The 23,342-nt window shown below is 52.9% G+C and overlaps 1 protein-coding gene across 4 annotated transcripts; it reads right to left on the bottom strand.

The window, feature by feature from the left end:
• Positions 1-553: 553 nt before the first annotated feature.
• Positions 554-23,014, bottom strand: ZBTB47 (zinc finger and BTB domain containing 47). 4 transcript variants are annotated; one of them, XM_032704622.1, is made up of 6 exons: positions 22,889-23,014; positions 10,854-12,224; positions 7,451-7,598; positions 6,732-6,847; positions 6,185-6,329; positions 554-5,298 (listed from the first exon to the last, which is right to left on the bottom strand). In XM_032704622.1, exons 1-6 carry the CDS (start codon positions 22,889-22,891, stop codon positions 4,931-4,933), a joined length of 2,151 nt encoding a protein of 716 aa, XP_032560513.1. In that variant the 5' UTR covers positions 22,892-23,014; the 3' UTR covers positions 554-4,930. The 4 variants fall into 4 exon arrangements, with proteins under 4 accessions (XP_032560513.1, XP_032560523.1, XP_032560534.1 ...); XM_032704632.1 differs by lacking the exon at positions 22,889-23,014 and adding an exon at positions 21,627-22,611; XM_032704643.1 differs by lacking the exon at positions 22,889-23,014 and adding an exon at positions 20,240-21,599.
• Positions 23,015-23,342: the final 328 nt, after the last annotated feature.

Genomic DNA, 23,342 nt, shown 5'->3' with positions numbered 1-23,342 from the left:
AGGAGTAGGTACATCCAAAGGGTGAGGGAAAATCATCTCTTCTTCCATTAGTTTCCCAATATCAGTGCTGGTGTTGCTGGTGAGGTTCCCACATCTCCAATTTAATCTAATAAAGGCTTTTGGATGGGCTCCTTGGTTTCTCCACTGCCAATAGAGGAGCTCAGAGAGCCCCAGGTCACAGTTCACACAAACCTCATGGAGCCAAGTAGGACTCGGGAGCTCAGCCCTCAGCTCTATAACACCCTTAGGGGCCGTAATCCCTGAATCCCTTCCACTACCCCCTCACCACCCTTCCCTAAAAAGCTGTTTTTTTCTTGGTCCCGCAACAGTCTAGTTGTCTCACACACACATCCCACCAAGCCCAACACACAGTCTACACATGTGAAGCAGTGGCAGTGGTCAACATTCCGTAGGAAGCCCATCCTGCCTGCCTCCGACTCCTCACACAATTGCCTGAAAAAAAGGCTTTCAAAAGAACAACAACAACAAAAAAAAAAAAATAGAAGAAGGCAAAGCAAAATTAAGGTAACAAAGAAAGTGGTGGATCTTTAGGTTTTCTTTTATAAAAGACAAATTGTTTATTGATTCAGTCCTTCCACTTGCAACCTCTTTGGTAACAGTCATAACACTTCCAGACTGGGAGAACGCAGTGGAAAGGCCCAGTTCTGACCTCTCACCAGTTTCAGAGCTCAGCAAGCCCCGAGATGTGCCTCGGTGAGAGGCCAGAAGCAGGTTTCAAAGCGTGGCCAAGGATGTGGCCTTGAGGGACAGCCCAGACCAGCCCACCCTACCGTGACTCGCTGCGCTTGTGGGCGGCCCAGAGAGTAGCCCCGGCACCCCCAGGCAGAAGATGGCTCGGGATGGGAATGGCTGGCTGTGAGCCGTGCCCTGGAAGGTGGCTTTGATGAACCTCTTGGGACCTCCTGGACATTGGCCAGCGGGGCCCTCAACGAAGCAAGACTCGCCCGTTCCTGCAGTAGACAACGCTTCACCTCAGCTGGCACCGTGGTGATGGGCTGATCCGACCACCTCAGCCTCCCCCTCCTCACACTGTCCCAAAGAGAGTAATTGCTGTACTTGGAGTTAAAGATAAACATATATTGATTACACATGGTCATTAAAAAAAAAAAAGAATAATAATAATAATAATAATAATACATTTCCTAGAACATTACTTAAGACGCTTCCGAAAAGCATCCGAGCTTCCCCTCCCCTCCCCGCCTTCCCTTATCTATACAGAATAAAGTGCTTCATTTAGTTTGTTCACACTAGTAGAGCCACCAATACACTCTTTAACTTGGCATGTTTGGGCAACCGATACTGAATGCCAGAAAATAATACAGAGCCAAACACCAGGCATGAGAAACTAGTTTTGAGGCAAGTGCTTGGGGTTTCATTCGTTTCCTTCAAGTTCCATGCTACTGAGGTTGTTCTCATTCCTATTTTTTAGCTTTTTTTTTCTGCTTTTTTTTTTTTTTTAACTATCATTTTCTTCCTTTGCAAGTCCGACCCAACTCCCGTCGTGGTTCCGTGTCACCGGGCAGGGCTGCGTGTGGGGAAGCTCTCGCCGTCCGTGCGAACAAGGGGCGTCTGTCTGTCCGTCCTTCCCTCCCTCCCAGCTTCGGGCAAACCAAGAGTTCACTCAGTGGAGTTGTCTAGCAGCGGATGCTAATCTCTATTGCACTGTCACAGCCATTCCCACCCGTCCGTCCGTCTGTCCGTCCGTCCCACTGCGCCGGGGTTATGGCTGTGGTCCGTAGGGCCAGCCACGCCTCACGGGGGTGTGAGGCCAACTGGTCTGTGCTACCAGGCTCCTGGGATACATAAAACCAAAAAAAACCAAAAAAGGACCCTCCCCACACGACTCCCTCCCTCCCCAAAAGTTCAAATGAAGGGGTGAGAGGGGAAAAAAACCAAAAAACAAGAAGTCATTGGCTGGACATTGCGTTTGCGGCGTGTCCGTGAACTGCGCCGTGGAAAACAAACCCCTCTTGTCTCCGCGGTCTTGCTGGAGAAGGGGTGTGAGAGATTAAGGTGCAAGAGTTAAAAATTAAAATAAAAATTAAAAAAAAAAAGTAAAACGTAAAAAGCTTGAAAGCGACGGACCCGACTCCCCTATCTCGTGCCCCGTCCAAGCCCAGCGGGTGCAACAGGGCCGGCCGGGATGGATCCGGGATGGATCCGGGATGGACGAGGCACTGCGGGAGCGACTCGTCTGGGCTCTTAGTACTCTAATGAAAACCAGACATGGAGACACACTGGGGCTGAGTAAGGGTGTAGACAAAAGGGCTTGGAGGCCTTGTAGGACTCCTGGGAACTGCCCGGGCCTTGGAGAGGGGAGGGAGCAGCAGGGATCTAGTTCTCCAAAGTGCTGTGTGCATGGTCACATCTCGACGTCTCCAAGTGGCTCTCGAAGGGGATGGGGCACGGCTGGGGTCAGTCACTGGGCTCTCCGCTGGGCTTCCACCTTCAGTGAAGTGCTCTCGTCTCACAGAGATGTCCAAGGGGGGCAGGTCCTCACTGGGAGAGGATGAACTGGGACAGGAACAGGGAAAGCCACCTCCAGGCGAGTGGTACAAGGAAGCAGATGTTGGCGTGGGTGTTTACTTGGGGGGGAGAAGTCTATCAGCCAGGCAGCCCATCCAAGCCCTCAGGGCAGAGTGCTCCCATCCTATCTCGGGGCTGAGCATGAGGGGAAAGAGGCACTGGGAAACCTAAGGGGGATCTGGGAGGCAGTAAAGGAGGAGACAGCATGGACCACTCCAACACCTGCACAGGTATCACTGAATGCTTCTCTAATACAATCATCTCCCAGTATGGATCATGGTCCCTTCAGAAAGCCAACGACCCCAAGAGCTGAGTGCCCCCATTCCTCATGGGTCTGTGTTTGAGAAGGCTTTACACCATTCCAAGGAGCCCCAGGGTCATGGAGGATGGCAGGGAAGCTTCTGGAACCCACTGAGAAGGTCGATATGGAGAAACAGCTCTGCCATGGCAACCTCCTTTTACTTGAAGTAGATGGAGATGGGGGTGAGCTCACTGGTACCGAGTGAGGTGCTGGGGGATCCACAGGATCCCAGCCAACATGGGGATCAAAAGCAATCTGTTGCTCCAAAATGCCAACATCCACAAGAGCAGCCAGTTTCCCCAAGATGTCAGGCATGGTGGGCACCACTCAGCAGGAGGGCACAGCACTCGGCTGACCCATCTCCTCAAAGAGCACTCAGCACAACAGCAGAAGCTCCCCTGTCCTGTCCCTGTCAGGCTCCTGCATGTTCCTGGTCAGCAGAGCCCCTGAGCAGGGGGCTGACTCCTCCCATCTCTGCAGGGGCAGCCTCAACGCTGCCCAAGTGCTTTGCTGATTTGGTCCAGGAGGTGAAGCACCAAGACCTTTCACATAGCCTGGTGTGGCTCATTATCCCCAGTGCTCTGCTCTCACCCAGAGCAAGGTGCAAATCAGACAGGGCTCCTACAGCCCACTCAGGGACCTCTCTTCCTTCTTGCTTACCAAGAGCTCTGCTCACCATCTCCTCCATGACCTGATCCGTGTCCATATTTGACCCCAATTCTGGCCTTGGGAGCAAGGAGTCAGCTGCAACACACCCCACCTCTCTGCCTGTGCTGGATGCTCTCTGGCCCCAAAGGGGACACTTTCCCAGGCAAGGAGACCATAGAACTCTGGCCAGGCCGATACGTGACACCCTGGAGCAAAGCAAAGCAGTGAGAAACCCAGCTGGGACCCCAGTGTCCAAAAAAAGGGCGACAGCAAAGCCTTCCTCTTCTCTGCCATGAAGCCAGGCATATTATTCCTAAGTGAAAACAAAGACCAGCTCAACTGCAGCAACTTCAACTAACCAAAACTTCAGGGCATCACCAAAACAATTGCAGCCCTCACTGGTCCCCTCTGGTCCCCCCAAACCAGGGTAGGGCAGTAGATACCAAACCCACAAGGAGAGGCCAATCTTAGGAGAGCAATGCAGGCAACAAGCTGGAGGATGGGACATTGTCACCAGGCTGAAGGAGGTCTTGCTTTAGCTCCAGACCTTGCAACGGGACCCAACCTGGAGCTCACCCCCCACTCAGGGGTTATTCGAATTGTTAAGGCACTATTCCGGGCCGATTCCGCCGAAGAACGACAGCGTCCTGCTCCTCTGTCCCAGGCCACTCTCCCGCCGGTCCCGAAGCCATCTGAGCTCTCCCAGGGACAGCTCACCAACTCCAGAGCATCCCCAGGATCCCAGCTCCCGCTGGGATTAGCAGAAAGGGCACACTGGAGCCCGGCACACTTAGGGCACCCCAAAAATGAACCGGCAGCAAGTTGTAGACGCCCCGAGATGCAACGTGGGTGTTTGTGCTTTTGCCTACGGAGAAGGAAAACCTGGCACAGGGAAGGAAGATGTGGCAAGGGCTGCTAAGGAGACCATGCTGATGGCTTTCCAATGGGGATATCCGAGCTCCTCCATGGTGGCCACCTCTCAACCTGGTGGGAGAAGAGCCTGATTTGAAAGACCAGCTTTACAGTACAGGGATTCAAGCACCACTAACTGGATTTCAGCTTAGAAATATCGATGCACCGGCAGGAATTCTTTCTCTCAACGCCAGATATAAGGGCATCCTGCTCCTCTCAGCCCCGTCAGCATTCCAGGACAAAGATGGAGCTGGAGATGAAGCAGAGAGTGGCAGCTTTTACCTACACCCTTACGGACGGACGGCGATTCCCTCTCAACACCCACACTCCTCTGGAGGGGCCTCTTCCTGCTCCCCCTGTCTGCGGAGAATGACGGGTGAGAAAAAGGAATAAAAACCCAAAACAACCCCAAAACGAGGAGGAAGGGGGGGTAGAGAGCAAGCAAAGCCTTGTCTCCCCGGGGGGAGGCATTCCCAAAGGGCAGAGCAGTCCGTGCAGGCGCATGGCCGGGGTGGGGGGCACCTAATTGTTGTTGGAATTTATCCTCCCCGCGGGAAACAGGGGAGGGGGCGGCGGTAGGTGAGGAGGAGGAGGGAGGGTCTGTGGGAGAGGATGGAGCAGCGGCAGGGGCAGGGGGGACACGCCAGGGCCGGGGGGCAGTGGGGCGGGGCTGGTGGCGGGTTGGGGGGCAGCCGTGTCCGAGGCCAAGGGGTTGCTGACGCGGAAACATTTCTCCTTGTGGGCCTTGAGCATGTTGGAGAAGCGGAAGCGCTGCCCGCACACGTCGCAGGGATACGGCTTCTCCCCCGTGTGGGTCCGGCGGTGCCGCTTCATGTTGGGGCGGCTGGTGAAGCTCTTCCCGCAGATCTCACAGATGTAGGGCTTCTCGCCTGAGGGTGGGAGAACGTGGGTGAGAAGCTGGGGGTTGGGCCCAAACCCCCACCACAGAATCAACCAGGCTGGAAAAGACCTCTGAGATCATCAAGTCCAACCCGTGACACAACACCATCCTGTCAACCAGACCATGGCACTGATGCCATGTCCAGTCTGTCCTTAAACACCTCCAAGGATTGTGACTCCACCCCCTCCCTGGGCAACCCATTCCAACAGCTGATGACTCTCTCTGCAAAATATTTCTTCCTAATATCCAACCTAAACATCCCCTGGCACAGCTCAATACCATGTCCTCTTATCCTACTGCTGCTTCCTGGGAGAAGAGACCGACCCCCATCCAGCTCCCCCCTCCTGTCAGGGAGTTGTAGAGAGTGAGGAGGTCTCCCCTGAGCCTCCTCTTCTCCAGGCTGAACAGCCCCAGCTCCCTCAGCCTCTCCTCACAGCACTTGTGCTCCAGTCCCTTCCCCAGCCCTTGCTCTTCTCTGGACCTGCTCCAGCACTTCCATGGCCTTCCTGAACTGAGGGGCCCAGAGCTGGACACAGCACTCCAGCACTGAGTCCAGGGGCAGAATCCCTGTCCTGGTCCTGCTACCACACTGTTCCTCAGCCAGACCAGGATCCATTGGCCTTCTTGGCCACCTGGGCACACTCTGGCTCCTGTTCAGCTTCCTGTTGATTAGAACCCCCAGGTCCTTTTCTGCCTGGCACTGTGCAGCCACTCTGTCCCCAACCTGTGGGGCTGCAGGGGGTTGTTGTGGCCAAAGTGCAGGACCTGGCAATTGGGTCATCCATCCACGCACAGATGCCACTCCCATCCCGTCACTCTTTCCCCAGAGTTCCTGATTGACCGCAGGAGTTTGGGGCGAGGTCAAGGGCTCTTACCTGTGTGTGTTTTCATGTGCTCATCGAAGTACTGCTTCATGTTGAAGTCCTTGCCACACCACTGGCACATGAACTGCTTGTGGCCGATGTGGATGCTCATGTGGGAGCGCAGCTGGTACTTGTACTGGAAGCGCTCGTTGCAGTTCTGAGGAGGTGAGATGGGGATGAGTTCCTGATCAGCGCCCAGAACACTCCCACATTCCCCCCAAGTCACCAGCAGTGAAGAAATCCCTTTTTTTCTCCCGAAAGAGAACCCAAATAAGTGGTTTTTTGGGCCATAGCCAACCGGGTTTGCAGGCTGGATGGGCTTGGGGTGGGATGTAAGATCCAGGTACTGGGGGGACAAGATCTGGGTATTGGACAAGTTTCATCATGTAGTTGGTGGAACCCTCAAACCAGGAAGGGATCTCACAGTGTGGGAGCATCCTTGCAGCTGCACTGGTACAAAGCAGGGGGGAAGCCTCAAGAAGTGGAAGATCTTTCCCCAAATCAGCGGGTTTGTCCTCATTTGAGAGGATATGGGGTGGGGCCACACCCAGGACCTTACCTCACATTTAAAAGGCTTTTCTCCAGAGTGCTGGAGCGAGTGGACCTTGAGGGACATGCTACGCTTGAAGGACTTCCCGCAGGTCTCACAGGTGAATGGCATGTCCTTGGTGTGTGCTGAGGGGGAGAGGGGCAGGGTCAGGTCCCCACACCTCCACCATCCCTCTCCCCACACCTCCACCATCCCTCTCCCCACATCCCAGTCATCTCTCCCAACGCCAGTGCCCAACCCCAGTAAACCCAAAGTCATCTTGGGAAGATGCACAGCATCAACATTTTAAGTTCTTCCCTAATTTCTTGCCCAAACCCTCCTTTTTTTTTTGGATCTATTTGGTCCCTGCAAGGCCCAGGGACCCGGTCTACCATTGTCATGTGCAATTTGCTTTTCAAAGCCCAGCGCTGGTGTGGCCTGGTCCTATTTTACAAGGGAAGGATGGTTGCACTTCAAACCCTCCTTTGAGCACTATTTTTTTCTGGTTAAATTAAATAAAAGGGGTTCTCCAACACCACACCCGATTGCTCCACACCCAGCACTGAGCAGACACAGGTTCAACATCAAACGTCAGGCCAAATTTTGAGGTGTTGATGTGAGAAAGCTCACACAAGATTAAGCCCAGCCCTAAACACCCAAGAGCAATGAAAAACCAGCTTTCACTGCCAAACTGCTGGATGGAGACCCTAATGAAGTGTCCCCGTGGCACCGGTGCCGCCCGCACTCACCAACCATGTGTTTGCGCACGTGGGCCATGGTGTAGAACTTCTTCTCGCAGATCTCGCAGGAGAACTTCTTCTCTGCGTAGCCATGGACGATCTTGTTGTGCTCGTGGAGAGACCAGAGCTTCTTGAAGCCCTTCCCACACGTCACACACTGCAAGGAGAGAGGGGATGGTGAGGGAAGCAGGGGAACGTGCCCAGACAACACCAGCATTTTCGTCTCACTGGGCAACCACCTTCATCTTGTGAAAGGGAACATCACTGTGAAACCTACAGCTGAGATATCAAAAGTCAGAATGACCAGCAAGTCTGACACAGACCTTGCCACTCCAAAATCTCCAAACCTCAAATTTCTCTCCATGGGATGAGGAAGGGACAATGTCCTCCCAGGGAAGGACGTGGCGTCTCCATCAGTGGCTCTATTAGGACTTGTGCAAACAGCAGCTCATGCACCAAGGCCCTATTCCCAGCTGGGAATTTTATTTCCTAAATGAAGCCATCACATAAAAATAATCCCAACCCTCTGTGCATTAGAAGGCTGCAAAGAATATAGAAACAAAGGGAATCCCAAGCCAGGGCAGCAGGTATTACTGATACTTCACTGCTGAATGAGTTTTCCAAACGTATCTATGAATCTGTGATGTCCAAATGGACCAAAATGGACCCAAAAAACCAGTCTATCAGCACAAGAAGAACAACTCAATGTGCAAAGTCTTTTCCAAGAAGTTTTGGTTGGGATTTTTTTCAGCTCCAACAAGTTCAGTGTTTCTCTGGAAGTTCTAAGAAAAAAATTCCAGCTTTGGGGTGAGATCTGTTTGAAGCATGTGAGGGCAGTTCAGTGCTCAGAGAAACACTGATGTCCACACAGGAAACCACTGCTGGAGCACAGGGATGGCAGGCAAGGACCCTACCAGGAGCTAAGGGTCTCTCTTTCCCCCAAGGGTCAACTCTTTCCGCTTCATCTTTCCCCAACTCATCTTCCTCTTGGTCAACAGGGATAAAACTATCCCTTTTCCTCACAGATGTGTTGAGAAAATAATTCAAACCCTGGAGGCACCTCAGAACAGCAGAGTTGAGTGGTACCAGTGGGCCCAGGGAGGGATTTCTTCACCTTCCCCTCCTACCCAGAGGAACAGATGCTCATTGATGGACTTCAACCAAATTTTGCTGTGATACCTTTGAAAATACACCCTTATGCTGTGAAATCACAGTATCTCTCCATATATATTTATATGTAGGTGCCCAAGGGGCAAAATTAGGGTCACAGAGCCACTCCCAACCCTCATCATCTTCATCCTGCCGTGCTCAAATGTCAACACAGGTATTCCTCCGAGTTTTACTGTTCCTGAGTATGTATTTCCATGGATTCCAGTTTTATCTCTGCTTTAAGAGGTATTTCAGGGTAAATACAGGACTAGAGCCTGATATCAAAGACACATCAATATCCATTTTCTCCACTTCAAATGAAAAAGGCTGCAGGGGAATTTTAAAATGAAAGGTAGAGGGAAAGCAGCAGAGGTAGGAAAAACCTCAGGCTGGGACCAAACACCCCGGAGGGCTGAGCTCTGTGTCCTCAGTTACTGCAGAAAATTGTCACTCAAAAATGTGGAAGTAACATCCAAACGAGGGGGAAAAAAATGAGAATATAAATCCTTTCAGGTTAAGAGGAAAACCACACAGAAGCTGACCAAAAAAAGAGTTTGAGGAACAATCCAACAAAGCAAAAGATGAATCGCTTTTCAGGTGGTGGAGGCAGGATGCATGTTAGGGAGATGGGAAATGATCACAGGGAGTGAGATGATGCCTAAAACCTAAAGCACTGTGGATGAAATTTGGGGACAAAACAGGGAAAGAAAGCAGCAGAGCTGACTGGGATAAGAGAGATGGTTCCTCTATGGATCTGGTTAAACAACAAGAAATAAAGACTCTCTATTAAACACATAAAGTTAAAAAAAAAAAAATCTCTTTTCCGTGCAGACATAATTCCATGGTATATTGATAAAGTTATTCAATATTACCAGAGCAAACGGAGTGAATTTGGCTATTTGTCAAATTAAAAATGCTCAATTAAGTGAGAGTTAATGATCCCTTTTTCCACAGAAGGAGGTCACTGCAGGGGCAGTTGTGGCTCATCCTACTCAGAAATGACCTGGAAAAGGCATAAAAAAGGAGGGAGGAAAAAAGCAATGAGGTAACAGCCCCATGTGATCCACCTGGAAAGCAGATGAGGCTGAGGAAACGTCCTGGGAAAACTCCTTTTTAATTTCCCAGGCTTTATGACAGGCTCTGAAACAGCCACCACCACTCAGGTACTGGAGATGCGCTCATCCATCCTTGGAAAAACCCTCCAAAAGAAGCAACTTCAGCGCTGTGAATTTTCCAGGAATATGCACTGAAGGGTCAGTGCAGGCAGTGCTGCACCTGGGAGCTGAGACTGTTCCTACCTCCCTGTTCCCTGCATGCCCTAAGGCCAAAATCTGCCTCATTCCCTATTTTATTTGGGGTGCCATTGGCCAAGGACTCCAGTAGCACTTGGGTTGTGTTCCCTTCCTCGAGGAGAGCTGGGAGATCATTTAAAATCCGGTCACTGGCTGGAAGGATGATGGATGAACTCTCCAGAAATTGGGATATTTTTAATTAGCAGCAGCAGCGTCATGGAAAACAGCTCATTGTGGATTAGGAGAAAGGATGGAGGGACCTTCAGGAACACACATTTGCTGCTCTGATGGGGTGCCTCCTTGTCCCCCCCAAAACTGCACAGATTGAGCAATTTGAAACACAGGATCTCTTTATCACAGGGGGAAGGACACAGCAAGCCTGAGCCACTCAGGGATGTCAAATGCTTTCGGAAATTTGCTAATACCCACCAAAAAAAAAGCACAAAAGGCAGATTAAAACCATTTTGACTCCTGTCAGCAAATCTTCAAATTAAGCTAAACTGGGTTCAGCCTGGGTGGGAACGGCTGGAGCGTGTCTCCATCAGGGTCTCACAATGTTTTATCCAGATTAACTGAATCAATTCAAAAGAAAAATAACTCTTCTAAAATTAACTCCATGTTTCCACCCAACCAGCCAAGGAGGAAGGAATAATCTCCCTGCACAAATCCCATGGCACTGTGGGACACTCCTGAGCCTGAATACGAGTCATGGGAGAAGGAAGGTTCCTTCCCATCAGATTTACCTAAGCATGAGCCCATCCCATAACGTAGCTCAGTGGGATGACCTCCATGGTGTTTGGGATGTCCCTCCCCCATCAGGTTGTCCCATCATGGTGGGATGCTCCTCCTTTGGTGAGATGGTCCCACCTTGGTGGGATGTCCATCCCCAGTGGGATGCTCCACCCTTTGGTGAGATATTTCCCCCTTGGGGGGATGTTCATGTCCCTGCCCTGGGGATGGGGCTGGCTCACCTGGATGTTCTTCTCGCAGTCGGTCTGGTGGTGCAGGAGCAGCTCACTCTCCAGCAGGAAACGCTTCCCACACTTGTCACAGATCTGCATCCTGCTGTGGGTGACGTTCATGTGCTTCTCCAGGTACCAGCGGTTGTTGAAGATCCGGGGGCACTTCTTGCACGGGTAATGCTGCTTCTCCTCCAGCTTCACCTTCTGCCCCAAACCGTCCTGTTCCTTTTTCCTCTTCCTCCCTCGCTGGCCTTCTTCTTCCTCCTCCTCCTCCTCTTCCACCTTGGCCATCTCCTGGGACCTGGTTGCCATGGTGGGTTTGGTGGCCTTGGAGGCCCGGCTGCCCCGGCGGGGCTGCCCACCCTTTTCTCTTTTCATCTCCGACGCATCTTCATCGTCATCGTCATCGTCCTCTTCTTCCGTCGTCTCTTCCAGGTCTTCCTCCTCGCTGCGCTCCTCCTCCTCCTCATCACCCACCTCCGCATCCTCCTCCTCTTCCTCCTCCTCCTCCCCTTCCTCATTCTCCTCCTCCCCGTCCTCCTCCGTGTCGCGCCCGTCGCCGTCCGGCCGCCCCATCACGGCCGCCTCGCTGGCGGCCGCCTTGCCCTCCGTGCCCTTGGAGACGTTGAGGGTCTGGTTGTTGAGGTTCACCTCCACGATGATCTGCTCCCGGTTGTACGAGCCCTGGCTGTCCAGGTCCTCCTCGGACTCCTCCCCCTCCATCTTACACACGGCGCCGGCACCACCATCCTTCTCCTCCTTGTAGTACTGCTTGGCGGGGCCGGCGGGGAGCGTCCCGCCGCCCGTCCCGTCCTCCACGCGCACCGAGAAGGGGTCGTTGCCCTCCCGGGCGTAGATTTTGGGGTGGGGGGCGTCCACCTCCTGCTTGATCTCGCAGTAGTAGGGCGGGGGCCCCGCGCAGCCCTCGGCGGGCAGGGCCATGTCGGTGGCCAGGCTGAGCGAGCGCGTGTCCAGCAGGTCCTGGCAGGACGACACGATGTTGTTCATCTGCAGCACGGCGGCCGCGTTCAGCACGTCCTGCACATTGCAGGAGTTGACGAGCAGCTTGGAGGTGTAGATGAAGTTGAGGATCTGCTGGAGGCCCTGCGAGGTGAGGGCCTCCAGGGAGAGCTCCACGCGCTGCAGCTGCTTGTTCTGGGTGAAGAGGGAGTGGAAGAACTGGCTGTAGGCGGCCAGGACCCCCTTGTGCGCCGGGAAGATGCTCTTGTGCTGCACCAGCACGATGTCCACGTCGCACAGGTCCGGCTGAAAGAGGCGCTGCTCGTTCAGTCTGTCCATCAAACACGTGAAGTGGAGGGCTACATCCTCCACCAGGGAGTACTCAGCAGAAGGGTAGTCAGTCGTCTTTTCGACTATCAGCTGTGGGGAGGAAGGAAATAAAATCGTTCAACGGGGCTCTTTCCCCCCCCAGAATCGCCCACCTGGATGTGCCACCCATCCCTGGCCGTGCATCCCAAGACAGAGATGCCAACTGAGAAGCTCCGTTGCCATCCCCAGCTTGGAGATGCCAACTAAAACACTCCATCCCCATCTCCAGCTTGGAGATGCCAACCAAGAAGCTCCACCTCCAGCCCCAGCTTGGAGATGCCAACTCTGAGGCTCCACCTCCAACCCCAACTTGGAGATGCCAACCCTGAGGCTCCACCACTAGACCCAGTTTTGAAACACCAGGAAGCTCCACCACGTGTCCCTGCTTGGAGTCACCAACCAAGATGATCCACCACCTGTCCCAGCTTGGAAATGCCAATGAAAAGCACTTCATCACCAGCCCCAGCTTCACCACCAGACCCAGCCTAGAGATATCAACCAAACTGCTCCACCACCAGACCCAGCTACAAGATGCCAACCAAAACGCTCCGCCATCTGTCCCAACTTGGAAATGCCAACCAAAACACTCCATCCCCAGCTTGGAGATACCAACCAAGAAGCTTCACCAGCAGCCCCAGCTTGGAGAGATATCAACCAAGAAGCTCCACCACCAGCCCCAGCTTGAAGATACCAACCAAAATGCTCCACTATCTGTCCCAACTTGGAAATGCCAACCAAAACACTCCATCCCCATCCCCAGATTGGAAATACCAACCATGAATCTCCGCCACCAGCCCCAGCTTGGAAATGCCGACCAAAACACTCCACCACCCATCCCAGCTTCAAGATTCCAACCAAAATGCTCCACCACCAGGCCCAGCTTTGGAACACCAAGAAGCTCTACCACCAGGCCCAGCTTGAAGACACCAATCAAGAAGTTGCACCCCCAGCTTGAGTCCGGGAGACTCAACCAAGCAGGAAACCCCAATGAAAGGGCAGGTCATGGCCATACAAGCACGCACTGATATCCCTTCAACATGGGTAGGAGGCACCACGACCACCCCACCTTTGGGCACGGAGGTCCAAAGCCAGGCTCAGCTGTCCACACTCACACAGAGGAGATGTCACACAGGAGAGGGGATGCCTTGACCTCCTGAACCAGATGGAGACCCCAGGGGGGACATTTGCCCCACACAGGAAGCCAGTTTTAGGCACCAGCTGAGATTTAAAACCCCGAATAGAAGGAAATTAGGATTTTATACCTCCCTGTTTGTACAGACAGTACAATCCTCTGATATTTGCTGAATACCCACCGAGGTGATTTATGTGCTTTTTTATACCGTGTTCAACTACCTGGGGAAAGGCACTACCTGGAAAAATTCAAATCAGGGAGCAGCATGCCCAGGCTGGGAAATGCTGGTACTGTCAACCCTCCCCAGGCTGTGTTTGCTGGGTATTTAATTGGGCTCACATGTATTTTGCACGGTCCAGATGTTCATCACCTTTCCTGGTCATACCTGAGCCCCAGAATGGGTTTACCAGCTTCATCCCAAACCCAAGGGATATCCCATACCCTAAATCCTTTGTCCTGCATTAAAAGCAGATGGGATATATCTTTTCTCTCTGCTTCCCTTGCTGAACACCCAGTTTATGGATGGAGGCAGATCTGGGCTTGTTAATTCCCTCTTTCCCCACCATTGTGGGACGTGACAAAGGACGTGGTGCAGAACAGTCACAGAGATGGAGGGTTCAGCCTACTGGGTTTATCCCGCACCTCCTGCTCCACGAAGAGTTTCTCAGCTCCCACTTTTTCTGGGACAAAATGCAGCTCTTGATCAACACACAAATTCCAGCAAGACACATTTTGTTTGTCTTCTGTTTGTTTTGTTTTTTGTTTTTGTTTTTGTTTTTTTTTGTGAGCCAAAGGCAAAAGCACACACAGACAAAAATGTTTAAATAATAGAAAAGGGTGTTTTCTTCTCTGTTTTTTCGTCAAGCAAAAAAAACCCTTCCCCCTCTCTACCAAAATGTTTCATTTTCACTGGATTTCTGCTCCACCACCAACTCATCTGACCAACAGGGATGTCAGCTTTGGTTGTCCTGGCAGCCCTAGAAAGCCCAGGGAAAAAAGCAGTTCTATTCCAAATTCTTGGCTCTGCAGCCTGGAGTGGGGCAAAGAGGTATGAAAACAGGGGGGATTATATAGATTTTATATATGTTTATATATGCATTTTATATTTTTAATGCTCTATACATTCATCTTTATGTACATTTAAACTGTTTATATCTAAAAATACATAAACACATAAATACAGAAACACTTTACATGTGTATTTGTTACAAAATGCTGCATCCCAGCTGGAATATCCACCCACCCCCTCCCCTTTCCCGAGTCTAGTGACTGCCAAGGACATTTTGATGAGATCTTGGATGGCTCAGCCCCCCCCCCCCAAGACACGTAGAAAATAAATAAAAATCCAATAAATATCGAACGCTGAAGAGGCAGCAAGAATTCAGAGGAGCAGTTTGCCAGGTTCTCTCCTGAAAAATAAATTGAATTCGGGGTTTTCCTACTGGGATTCGTTTCACCTCCATCCCTTCTGTAGGATGGGGAGAAGCAGAGCGTCGGCCGGGGAGAAATGGGTGCAAAACGAGGGGAATTGGGTCTCTGCCTCTGCACGGCCCAGCCTGGAAAACAAAAGCCGGGTGTGTTTTTTTTTTATTTTTTTCCTCCGGATCGAGGTTTTTTGGCAAAAGGGGCCGATCCCTCACCCAGAGCCGGGCTTTGCCAGGCGGCTCTAATCAGTCCCAGCAGCGGCGAGGACAATGCGTGTCTTGGCCGCGTCCCGCCGGTGACTTCAGCCCGGGCTTGTCAGCGGGAGGCTTTTGCTCTTTATTGCTCTCAGATGCTTTCCGTGAGCTCGCCCGGAGGCAGAGCCCCAGCCAAGACAAGAGGCGCCTGCCGGGGTGAGATCCCGAGAAAGACCCCAACTTGCCCCAAAATTCCCCCCTCCGGCAGCTCCCACCCCTGCTGGAGCAGAGGAGCCCTGACTGATCGGGATTAATGGGAGGGTTAAAGTCGGTATTCTGCCTCTGGGAAAACACAAATATTTTTTATATATATATATTTATATATATATATATATATATATATAATGCTTTTACTAAATATATAGAGATATTAAAAAAAAAAAAAAATCAGAGTTTTGCTCTTTTCCACCATCACCACCCCGGATGGTTTAGTGCCGTGACAACAGGAGGAGGAACACAGGAGTAGGTCACCCATCCCACCTCCATCCCCAGTCCGGGGTGCTGATTGGGTGCATAAAACCGGAGTGAACCCTAAAACCCCCCCAGAGCCAACCTCTGAGCGGGGTCTTGGCACCAAAAAACACCCCCTAAAAATTATTAGAAAGCAGCATGTTCATGAAGTCATGTTCATGAATTCCCCACCCCAAGGGCCTGGCGGTGCCTCCCCGCCCTGACCCTGCCCTCCAGCTCTGTTTGAAGTGTTTTCAAGTGATGCTGCCAAAGCCCCATCCCAAAACGGCCACCGGGGCAGGAGGGTGGATGGAGGATGGGGAGGGGGGTTGGATGAGCCCAAAGGATGGGTGATGAGTGATACAGGAATGGTGATCAAGGCAGATGCTGAGCTCCCTGGATCAGGGCAGCCTCTCTCCAGCAAGTCCACCAAGAATCCTGCTACAAGAGGTGGAGCCCAAGCTCCATTTCCACCCCCAACGTGCCTCAGTTTCCCTAAACAGTCCCAACACCACCTCATCTCCTCCCCTGAAAGGTGTCTGTTGCTGGATTTAAATCAGTGTACTGTGGTAAGATGCTATTTCTCTTAGCAGGTATTAGGAGTCAGATCCTTAAATGTTCCTGCAGCTCCAAACTTCCCCAAGGGACCAGCAGGTCAGGCCACTCTCACATATTTAAATACCCAAATCCTCAGCCCCCAGAAGACCATCTATGACCTTCACCAGCCCCTCATTTCATTTCTTTTCTTTCTTTCTTTTTCTTTCTTTCTTTCTTTCTTTCTTTCTTTTTCTTTCTTTCTTTCTTTCTTTCTCTTTTTTCTTTCTTTCTTTTTTCTTTCTTTCTTTCTTTAATTCTTTCTTTCTTTTCTTTCTTTCTTTTCTTTCTTTCTTTTCTTTCTTTCTTTTCTTTCTTTCTTTCTTTCTTTCTCTTTCTTTCTTTCTTTCTCTCTCTTTCCATCCTGCTTTCTTTCATTCCTTCCTCCTTTCCTTCTTTCTGTCCTTCTTTCCCTCTTTCCTTCTCTCTTTCCTTCTTTCCATGTCTGTTGGCCTCATGACCAGAGCATCAAGGACCATAATTCTCTTCTGAAATACCACAGGATGGGGGATTTGGGGGCATAAAATGCACATTTAGGTGGTGACAAACCCCTGCTTCACCCTCAAGCAGAACAGTTAAGACCAAGTGCCCAGGAACCAGTTTCCACCCAGCACAAAATCTGAGGATTTCTTTAAATTTTTCACCCTCAAAACACCCATGAAAAAAGGCAATCTGCTTTTCTCTATCATTTTCCAGCCACCAAAACATTTACTGTTGACCTTCAGTATTAAATTGCATTAAGGAAAAGTGCTTTAATAAGGAGCTGAATACGATGTCAGCACTTGATCCTCAAAAAACCCCGTGTCCTCCTCTCAATTTGGACATGGCTGCACTTCAGGGGGAAAGAGCTTGGCTGAGACTACTTAATGCCAAAGCCTGACTTTTGCTGGGGAAAGAAATAATGTTAATAGACCTATTTTTACAGATTATTTCAAATGATACAAAGGGGTATCATTAAAAATTCCAAACGCTCGTGCTTTCAGTTTTAATCCTCAGTCTCCTACAATCTGCCCTCTGCTTTCCAGACCCCTGGATGAAACCTCCAGCCCTTTCTCCACGGTTTTGAGGCCGCCCAGAGGGGTTTTTTAAGGATAACGTGACGCCTGTGCCTTCCCACGACTCCCAAAACCGGGATACACCAAGACGAAACCGTCCCAGAACGAGCGGCGCTGCCCGTGCACATCCCGTTGCCAAACCACCTATTTTTGGACCATGGCCACGCATGGGAAACATGGCAGAGGGATAACCCACATCCCAGCACTCCCTACCTTCACTGCTCTGCCCCGCTGCCGCCTCCCTCCCCGGGGATCTCTCCCGTGGGTGCTCCCGGCACGGGACAGCGCCGGGGGTGGGATTTGTTCGCTTCTCCTCCGACCGACCGACGGGTGTTTTCATTTAATTAGGAGAGGGTTGTCCGGAAAAACAAGCAGGAAGGGAAAACAATAGCTCGGCCACAGCCCCGCCTGGCGAGGCGCCGGCCCCGGCACGGCCCCGAGCGCCCACCGCCGGCATCCTGCCCTTGGGATCGCTGGGAGCACCGGGATGCTGCCGGAGCGGCACTGCGCGCTCAGCGGGGATGGTCCCATCCCACCTCCAGAGGCCAGGGATGACCTTTGGGATGGTGGTGACACCACGTAAAGGGGTGATTTTCCCCTATGTGTCTAAAATAGAGCCGTATACCTGTTAGAGCAACAAGGGGAAGGGGATCAGAGATTCTCCCAGAGCTTCTCCCCACCCCGGGGTGTCAGACATCCAAAAAACACCTTCCAGCCTCTGCACAAGTGAAAGAGAACATTAACCCAGCTGTGGGACAGTCAGATGCTTCCCAGGTTTTTTTTTTTTTCCCCTCCCATTTTGTTGGTTTTAATTTTTTGTTAATGATACCCAGCATTTACAGGCTTTGGCTCAAACGAGTTTTTCCCAGGAGCAGCCTGGGAAGTTGGCACAGCAGCACCGGGCCCACCACGACTGTCCTCAGCACAAGGGAACAGGGGCAAATCCCTCTCCCATCCCTGTCTCCCTGCATCCAAGGGGACACCTCTGCAAATGAGGGAAAGATTCATTTGGGTTTCTCTCTCCTCTTGGCAGTGTGGGGAGAGCAGGGGGATGAGGTGAGATGAGCAGGGGGATGAGGTGAGATGAGCAACACGAGGCTTCGCTCCCCTGGGAGCAGGCACTGGCTTCTGACAGCACAGCCCACAGAGGGTTAATGGCTTGGTGCTTTCTCATTTATTTTATGTGGTTTTTGTTTTTTTTTTTTTTTAATTTTTAAACCCCACCAGCCTCTCTGGATGGTTTTCTCCTTTTCTTTCACACACAGAGCTGCAAAGCCACAGTGATACTTCCAAGGATGGATGGACATCAACCCTGCTGTCACCCCCCATCCCCAAACCGGCCCAGTGAGGTGACACAGCTCCTGGGGGATGCCACCATCCCTCTGTCCCACCAAGGGTGACAGCAAGGGCAATGCCAAGCCCTGAGAGTCCATCCCAGCACATGTGAAGTCGAGCACCATCCCCTCTGCAGGTACAGCCTCTGCTGCAAAAATATTGAGGCTTCAGCAATGCCACATCATTTCCAGCCCAGGACAAATCCCAATCCCTTGGGAAGGCACCAAAGCAGGCTGGATGCACCCATCTGTCTGTCCCTGTCCCCTCGGTCAGGGCTGAAAGGGATTTCTTTGGGCAGCTCAGCCAGACCCAGCACGTGGTGCAGAAGCTCTGCAGGTAATTCCAGAGCTGCGCCAAGCCCGGAGCCGGGTCTGGAGTTAAACCCCGAGGAGACGCTGCTGGATTTGGGCAGAGCAGGCGTCCTCCTGGCAAACACAGACAGGACAGCCCGGCCGCGGGGTCCCCGCCAGCGCCTGGCACAGCCAGTGACACCCGGCTGATGGAGATGTCCCCGAGCCGCCACCCTGGCACGGGAGCAGGCGGCGGGATGGGATGGGGTGGGATGGGCTACTGCCTTCCTGCCTGCGGGATGCGGGACCTCCCGCGGAGCCGCTGCCCGGGTGGACGAGCCCGGGGGATCCGCAGACACGCAAAGCCACTGTCCCCCTCCCTCCCCTGCCCGGGAAAAACAGGCGGAGTGAAGATCCAGGGAGGAAACGAGGACAAAACCCAGCGCTGACCTCCCCAGCCGGGCTGGCGGCCAAGCGGCTGCGCCAGGGGCCGGCTCCGAGTGCTGCCCAGCCCGGGGGGAGCCGGGGAAGAGAATCAGCCCCTCAGACCCCACGGATGTCCCACTGCCAGCGAGGGAGGGGGTGGATGCAGCAGGGCAGGCGATGTTCGAATCCTCACATGGGTCATAAGACTCACCCCCAGGACCCCCAAATTCGGTGCCAGGAGCATGGACGGTGCAGCGGGGCAGCCACTGTGTCACTTGTGCAGAGTCTGGAGGCATCACAACCCTGAGCCAGAACCACTTCCATATGCTGCCACACGATGGCCGGGAAGAGGGTGAGATCCTCGGGAAGTAAGGTGGGTGGATGGATGGATGGATGGAACCTCCTCCCAAGCACTGCTCCCCGAGGCTTTCCTCAGATGGCAGCATCCCCTGCCCAGCACCACAGTTCCCATCCCTGTGGAAGCCACCACGACCTTCCAGGTGGGTCAACAGGAAGGTGGGATATGTCACTTCCAAGGTTTGCCTCACACCCAGCCCCCAGTAAACCTACAAGCACAACGTTTTCCAACCCAACCCCAGCCCACAAAACTGTTCAACCTTGAACCTCTCCCAGCATCCCAGGTAGGGCTTTCCATCCTGGAGGATCCCCTCCAAACCCTGGCACTGACTCCAGGGATGGTCCCATCTCCAGTTCTTTCCTAAACACAGCCTTGACTGGGGCTCTTTGGGAAGCACCACTTGTGCTCCTCTGGTCCAGACATAGAACGGTTTGGGTTGGATGGGACCTTAAAGATTATCTCGTTCCAACCCCCCTGCTGTGGGCAGAGGCACATTCCATTAGATCCAGTTGCCCAGATCAAGGGTCTGGGTGCACCAGGTCCTTCCTACCTCACGCTTTAAACATTTTTTTATGAACATGTATTAAAATGCCTCATTTTTATCATGATTTTTCCAGCAAATCCAGCACCTCAGGGAGCAGGGCTTTGACTCAGACAGGGTGTCAGTGGCCCTGGCTCCAGGCAAAATATAGAATCGTAAAAATAATAACAAAAAAAGGGATCATTTATTGTAATTAAGTCCTTTACCCATCACATCTGCACTGCCATGGCCAGTCTTTCCCCATATTCCAAGGCCATCCCAGGAGAGGTGGAAGAACACCGAGGTTGGCTGAAGAAGGGACAGCAGCCCTGAAGAATGTGGGGACAATTTCTCAGTGTCCCCGTGTGGGAAACCCAACAGAGCCATCCCTGCCCTGCCCAAACCACTCCAGCAACACAACACAACGTGTTCCCCTTAGAAATAAGAAAGGGAAAATTAGGAGGCACAGAGCCTGACCCTCGGTTCACTCTCCCCACCAACTCCTCCAGCCTTACAGGGACCCGTGGGATGCCAGGGGACATCCAGGATGCAAAGCACGTGGAGGATCCAGGTATCCCCCTTTTTGGGGCCAGGCAAACGTGGCAGCAGATTAAAAACTTCACCTCTTGCTCTTCCCAGAGCACTTTGTCATGGCCATCAGCACGTCCCCATCTATAAAGGTTTAAATGCAGCAAAGCGGGAGAGCCCTCAGTTTCCTTCTCCAGCCGGAGCACGGAGGGAGGACGGGAAAATCAGCAATTCCCCCAAAACCTTCAAAGACCCTCTGATGTTTTGACACATTCAGTTCATCTGCAAAAGGTTGGGTTTCTCCCCCCCACCCCCCACCCCCCATTTTTCCTCCATCAGAAAAACCTGCATCTTAAAAATAACCAATATTTAATCAGCTCGCAGGCAGCCTCCCGCTTCTCCCTCCCTTTTCCAAAGAAGCCAATTCCAGAGGTGGCAGCGGGTTATTTTTGTGGAGGGGGTGACAAGCCTCTCCCGCAGACGGGAGACGGGAATACAAGGCCGTTTATCTCGCCTGGTAACAACCCAACACGCCGTTAATTCCTCACAGGGAGAACAAAGCTCCGCCGCGGAGCCAAGGGGACCCCGGCAAAAGCCCCGGAGCGGTGCTTATCCCAACCTGCATCCTCAGGGAAACTCCGTGGTCAGAGCCGGAATGTTTGCATCCAGCGAGATTTCACCACAGATCCAGGGGGAAAAAAAATAATAAAAAAGAATAAATCTCTTTATCTTTCCAAGGAGGAATTTTTGCTCTGTAAGGCAAATCTTCCTCTGGTCCTTGCTGAGGCCGGGTGTGGAAGGAAAGGCTGAATTCCCAACTTTTCCCCGTCTTCCTCGTAGGGCTGCTCGCTTGAGTGGGCTCTGGGCATCTCCCTCCCCACCTCAGGGAATGAAACACTCCCAAAAACACCCCTGCGTGTCCCCCGGTCCATCAGCATCTCCTCTGGGAGATGGGATGCAGGGGCAGTTCCAGTAGCTGATTCCGTGCCAGCAGGAATTTTGCAGGTCGAGTGTGACTGACCAGCACAAACTCCATCCCACTCCCACTCCCACTCCCAATCCCAATCCCAATCCCAGCCGGTTTACCCCCAGTCTCGGAGTCAGGGGGTGCCGAGCCCCATCCCACCATCCCGTCCATCATCTCCTGCGCTGAGCCAACGCTGTTTCCTTATTTTTCCAAGCTTGCACTTTCTTCCCCTTCCCGAAAAGCCGCTCGGACACTTTCCCGGGGTGTTATGACGGGCACGGAGCCAGCGCTGGGGCAATCACAGCCCTGCACTTTTAGGGATGGGGAGGCACCAGGGTACCGGGAACCGCGGTCTGTGGTCACGGCACATCCCAGGGGATTTCCCGTGGATCCTCCCAGCTCAGGCCTGCCCTCTGCAACTCGGAGTAACCCCCCCCCAAAAACTCCGCCGGCCGATAAAATAGGTCACTGCCGCAGGCGAGAGCCCCGGCTCGGATGTTTTTATTATTATTATTATTATCGTTATTTTTTAAGTCCAGGGATGGAAAATCCCTTTCCCGGCCCGCAGCGGGGTGGGATGCTGCGCCCTCCCCGCCGCCTCGCTCCTCCGGGATGTCGGGGTGCTCCCAGTATCCCCCAGACCCCCGGGAAAAGGGGGGGCCCACGACTGGAGCCAGCCATGGCCGGGGGGGGGGCAGGAATTGGCAAAATGATGGAGTCATCCGGGGAATGGGAATGGCCGAGGAAGCGGCATCTCCTGCACCCCCCCCCCCCCCTCCCCTCAGCCAATCCTCCGGCCTGGGGGCCCCAAAAGTGTGTGTGTCCCCCAAATCCTCCCGGAGACCCCCGGGTGGGAGCGCTGAGACGGGCTGGGACCCCCTCGGGGGGAGGAGGGGATCAGACCCTTCCTCACGCCCCTTCCGCACCCCCCAAACCCCCCCATCCCCCCTCAAGCCACCCCAAAGCGGCGGGGGAGGGGGGGGGGGCGTTTTTAATGCCATTTTAACCAAATGCAACACATTTTCCCCTCGCGCGAGGGGAGGACCCCACGCAAAACCCCCCCGAAGCTGCTGGCAGTGCAGCTCCCGGGTGGGCTGCGCTCTTTGTGCCCCCCAAAAAACACACGGCCACCCCCCCCCCCCCAGTGCTCCCCCCACGCGTGGATGCAGCATCGCCCATGCAACCCCCCCCCCCCCCCCCCCACACACCCGCTTCCCGCATCCACCTCCGCCGCCCTGGCCGGGATTTGGGCAAGTTTCGAGGCCTTTGGGAAGTCGGCAAAGCCCCGGGAGCGCGAGGAAGCGACGGGGGAAGGAAGGGGAAGGGAAAGGGAGAAATAAAAGCGAGGAGAAAAGGGAAAAGGGGGGGTTTCAGGCTCTACCATTTTGATGCAAAGGTCTCCGCGCTGAGGAGTCCCGGTCCTCCTCCGCTGGCCTGGGGTTTGTGCTCTCCATGAAAAAACAAGGAATTGGTGGGTTGGGTGGGTTGCTGGGTTGGTGGCTTTTTTTTTTTTTTTTTTTTTGGCTGCCTTATTTCTGCTTTTCTTCTATTTTTTTTTTTTGCCTTTTAGAGAAGGAGGAGGAAGAAGGGGTGGAGGGGGGAGGAAATCACCGCGCCAGCGCCGCTTGCATCCCCTTCCCTCTTTTCCTATTTTTCCCCCCCTTATATTTTCCTTTTTTCTTATTTTTTTTCCTCTCCTCTTTTTTTGTTCTTCTTTCCCCCTCCCCCCTTCCTTTCTTTTCTTTTTCTTTTTTTTTTTTTTTTTTTTTTTTTCCCCCGTTTTCCTCCTCTTCTTCTCCTTCCCTCCTCCTCCTCTTCACCTCATCCTGCCCATC

The sequence above is a fragment of the Chiroxiphia lanceolata genome, chromosome 1 (genome assembly GCF_009829145.1).
Source record: "Chiroxiphia lanceolata isolate bChiLan1 chromosome 1, bChiLan1.pri, whole genome shotgun sequence".
Classification (NCBI taxonomy): domain Eukaryota; kingdom Metazoa; phylum Chordata; class Aves; order Passeriformes; family Pipridae; genus Chiroxiphia; species Chiroxiphia lanceolata.
Note: the sequence above shows the minus strand (reverse complement) of the source record. Positions and strands in the feature narration are given on the sequence as shown.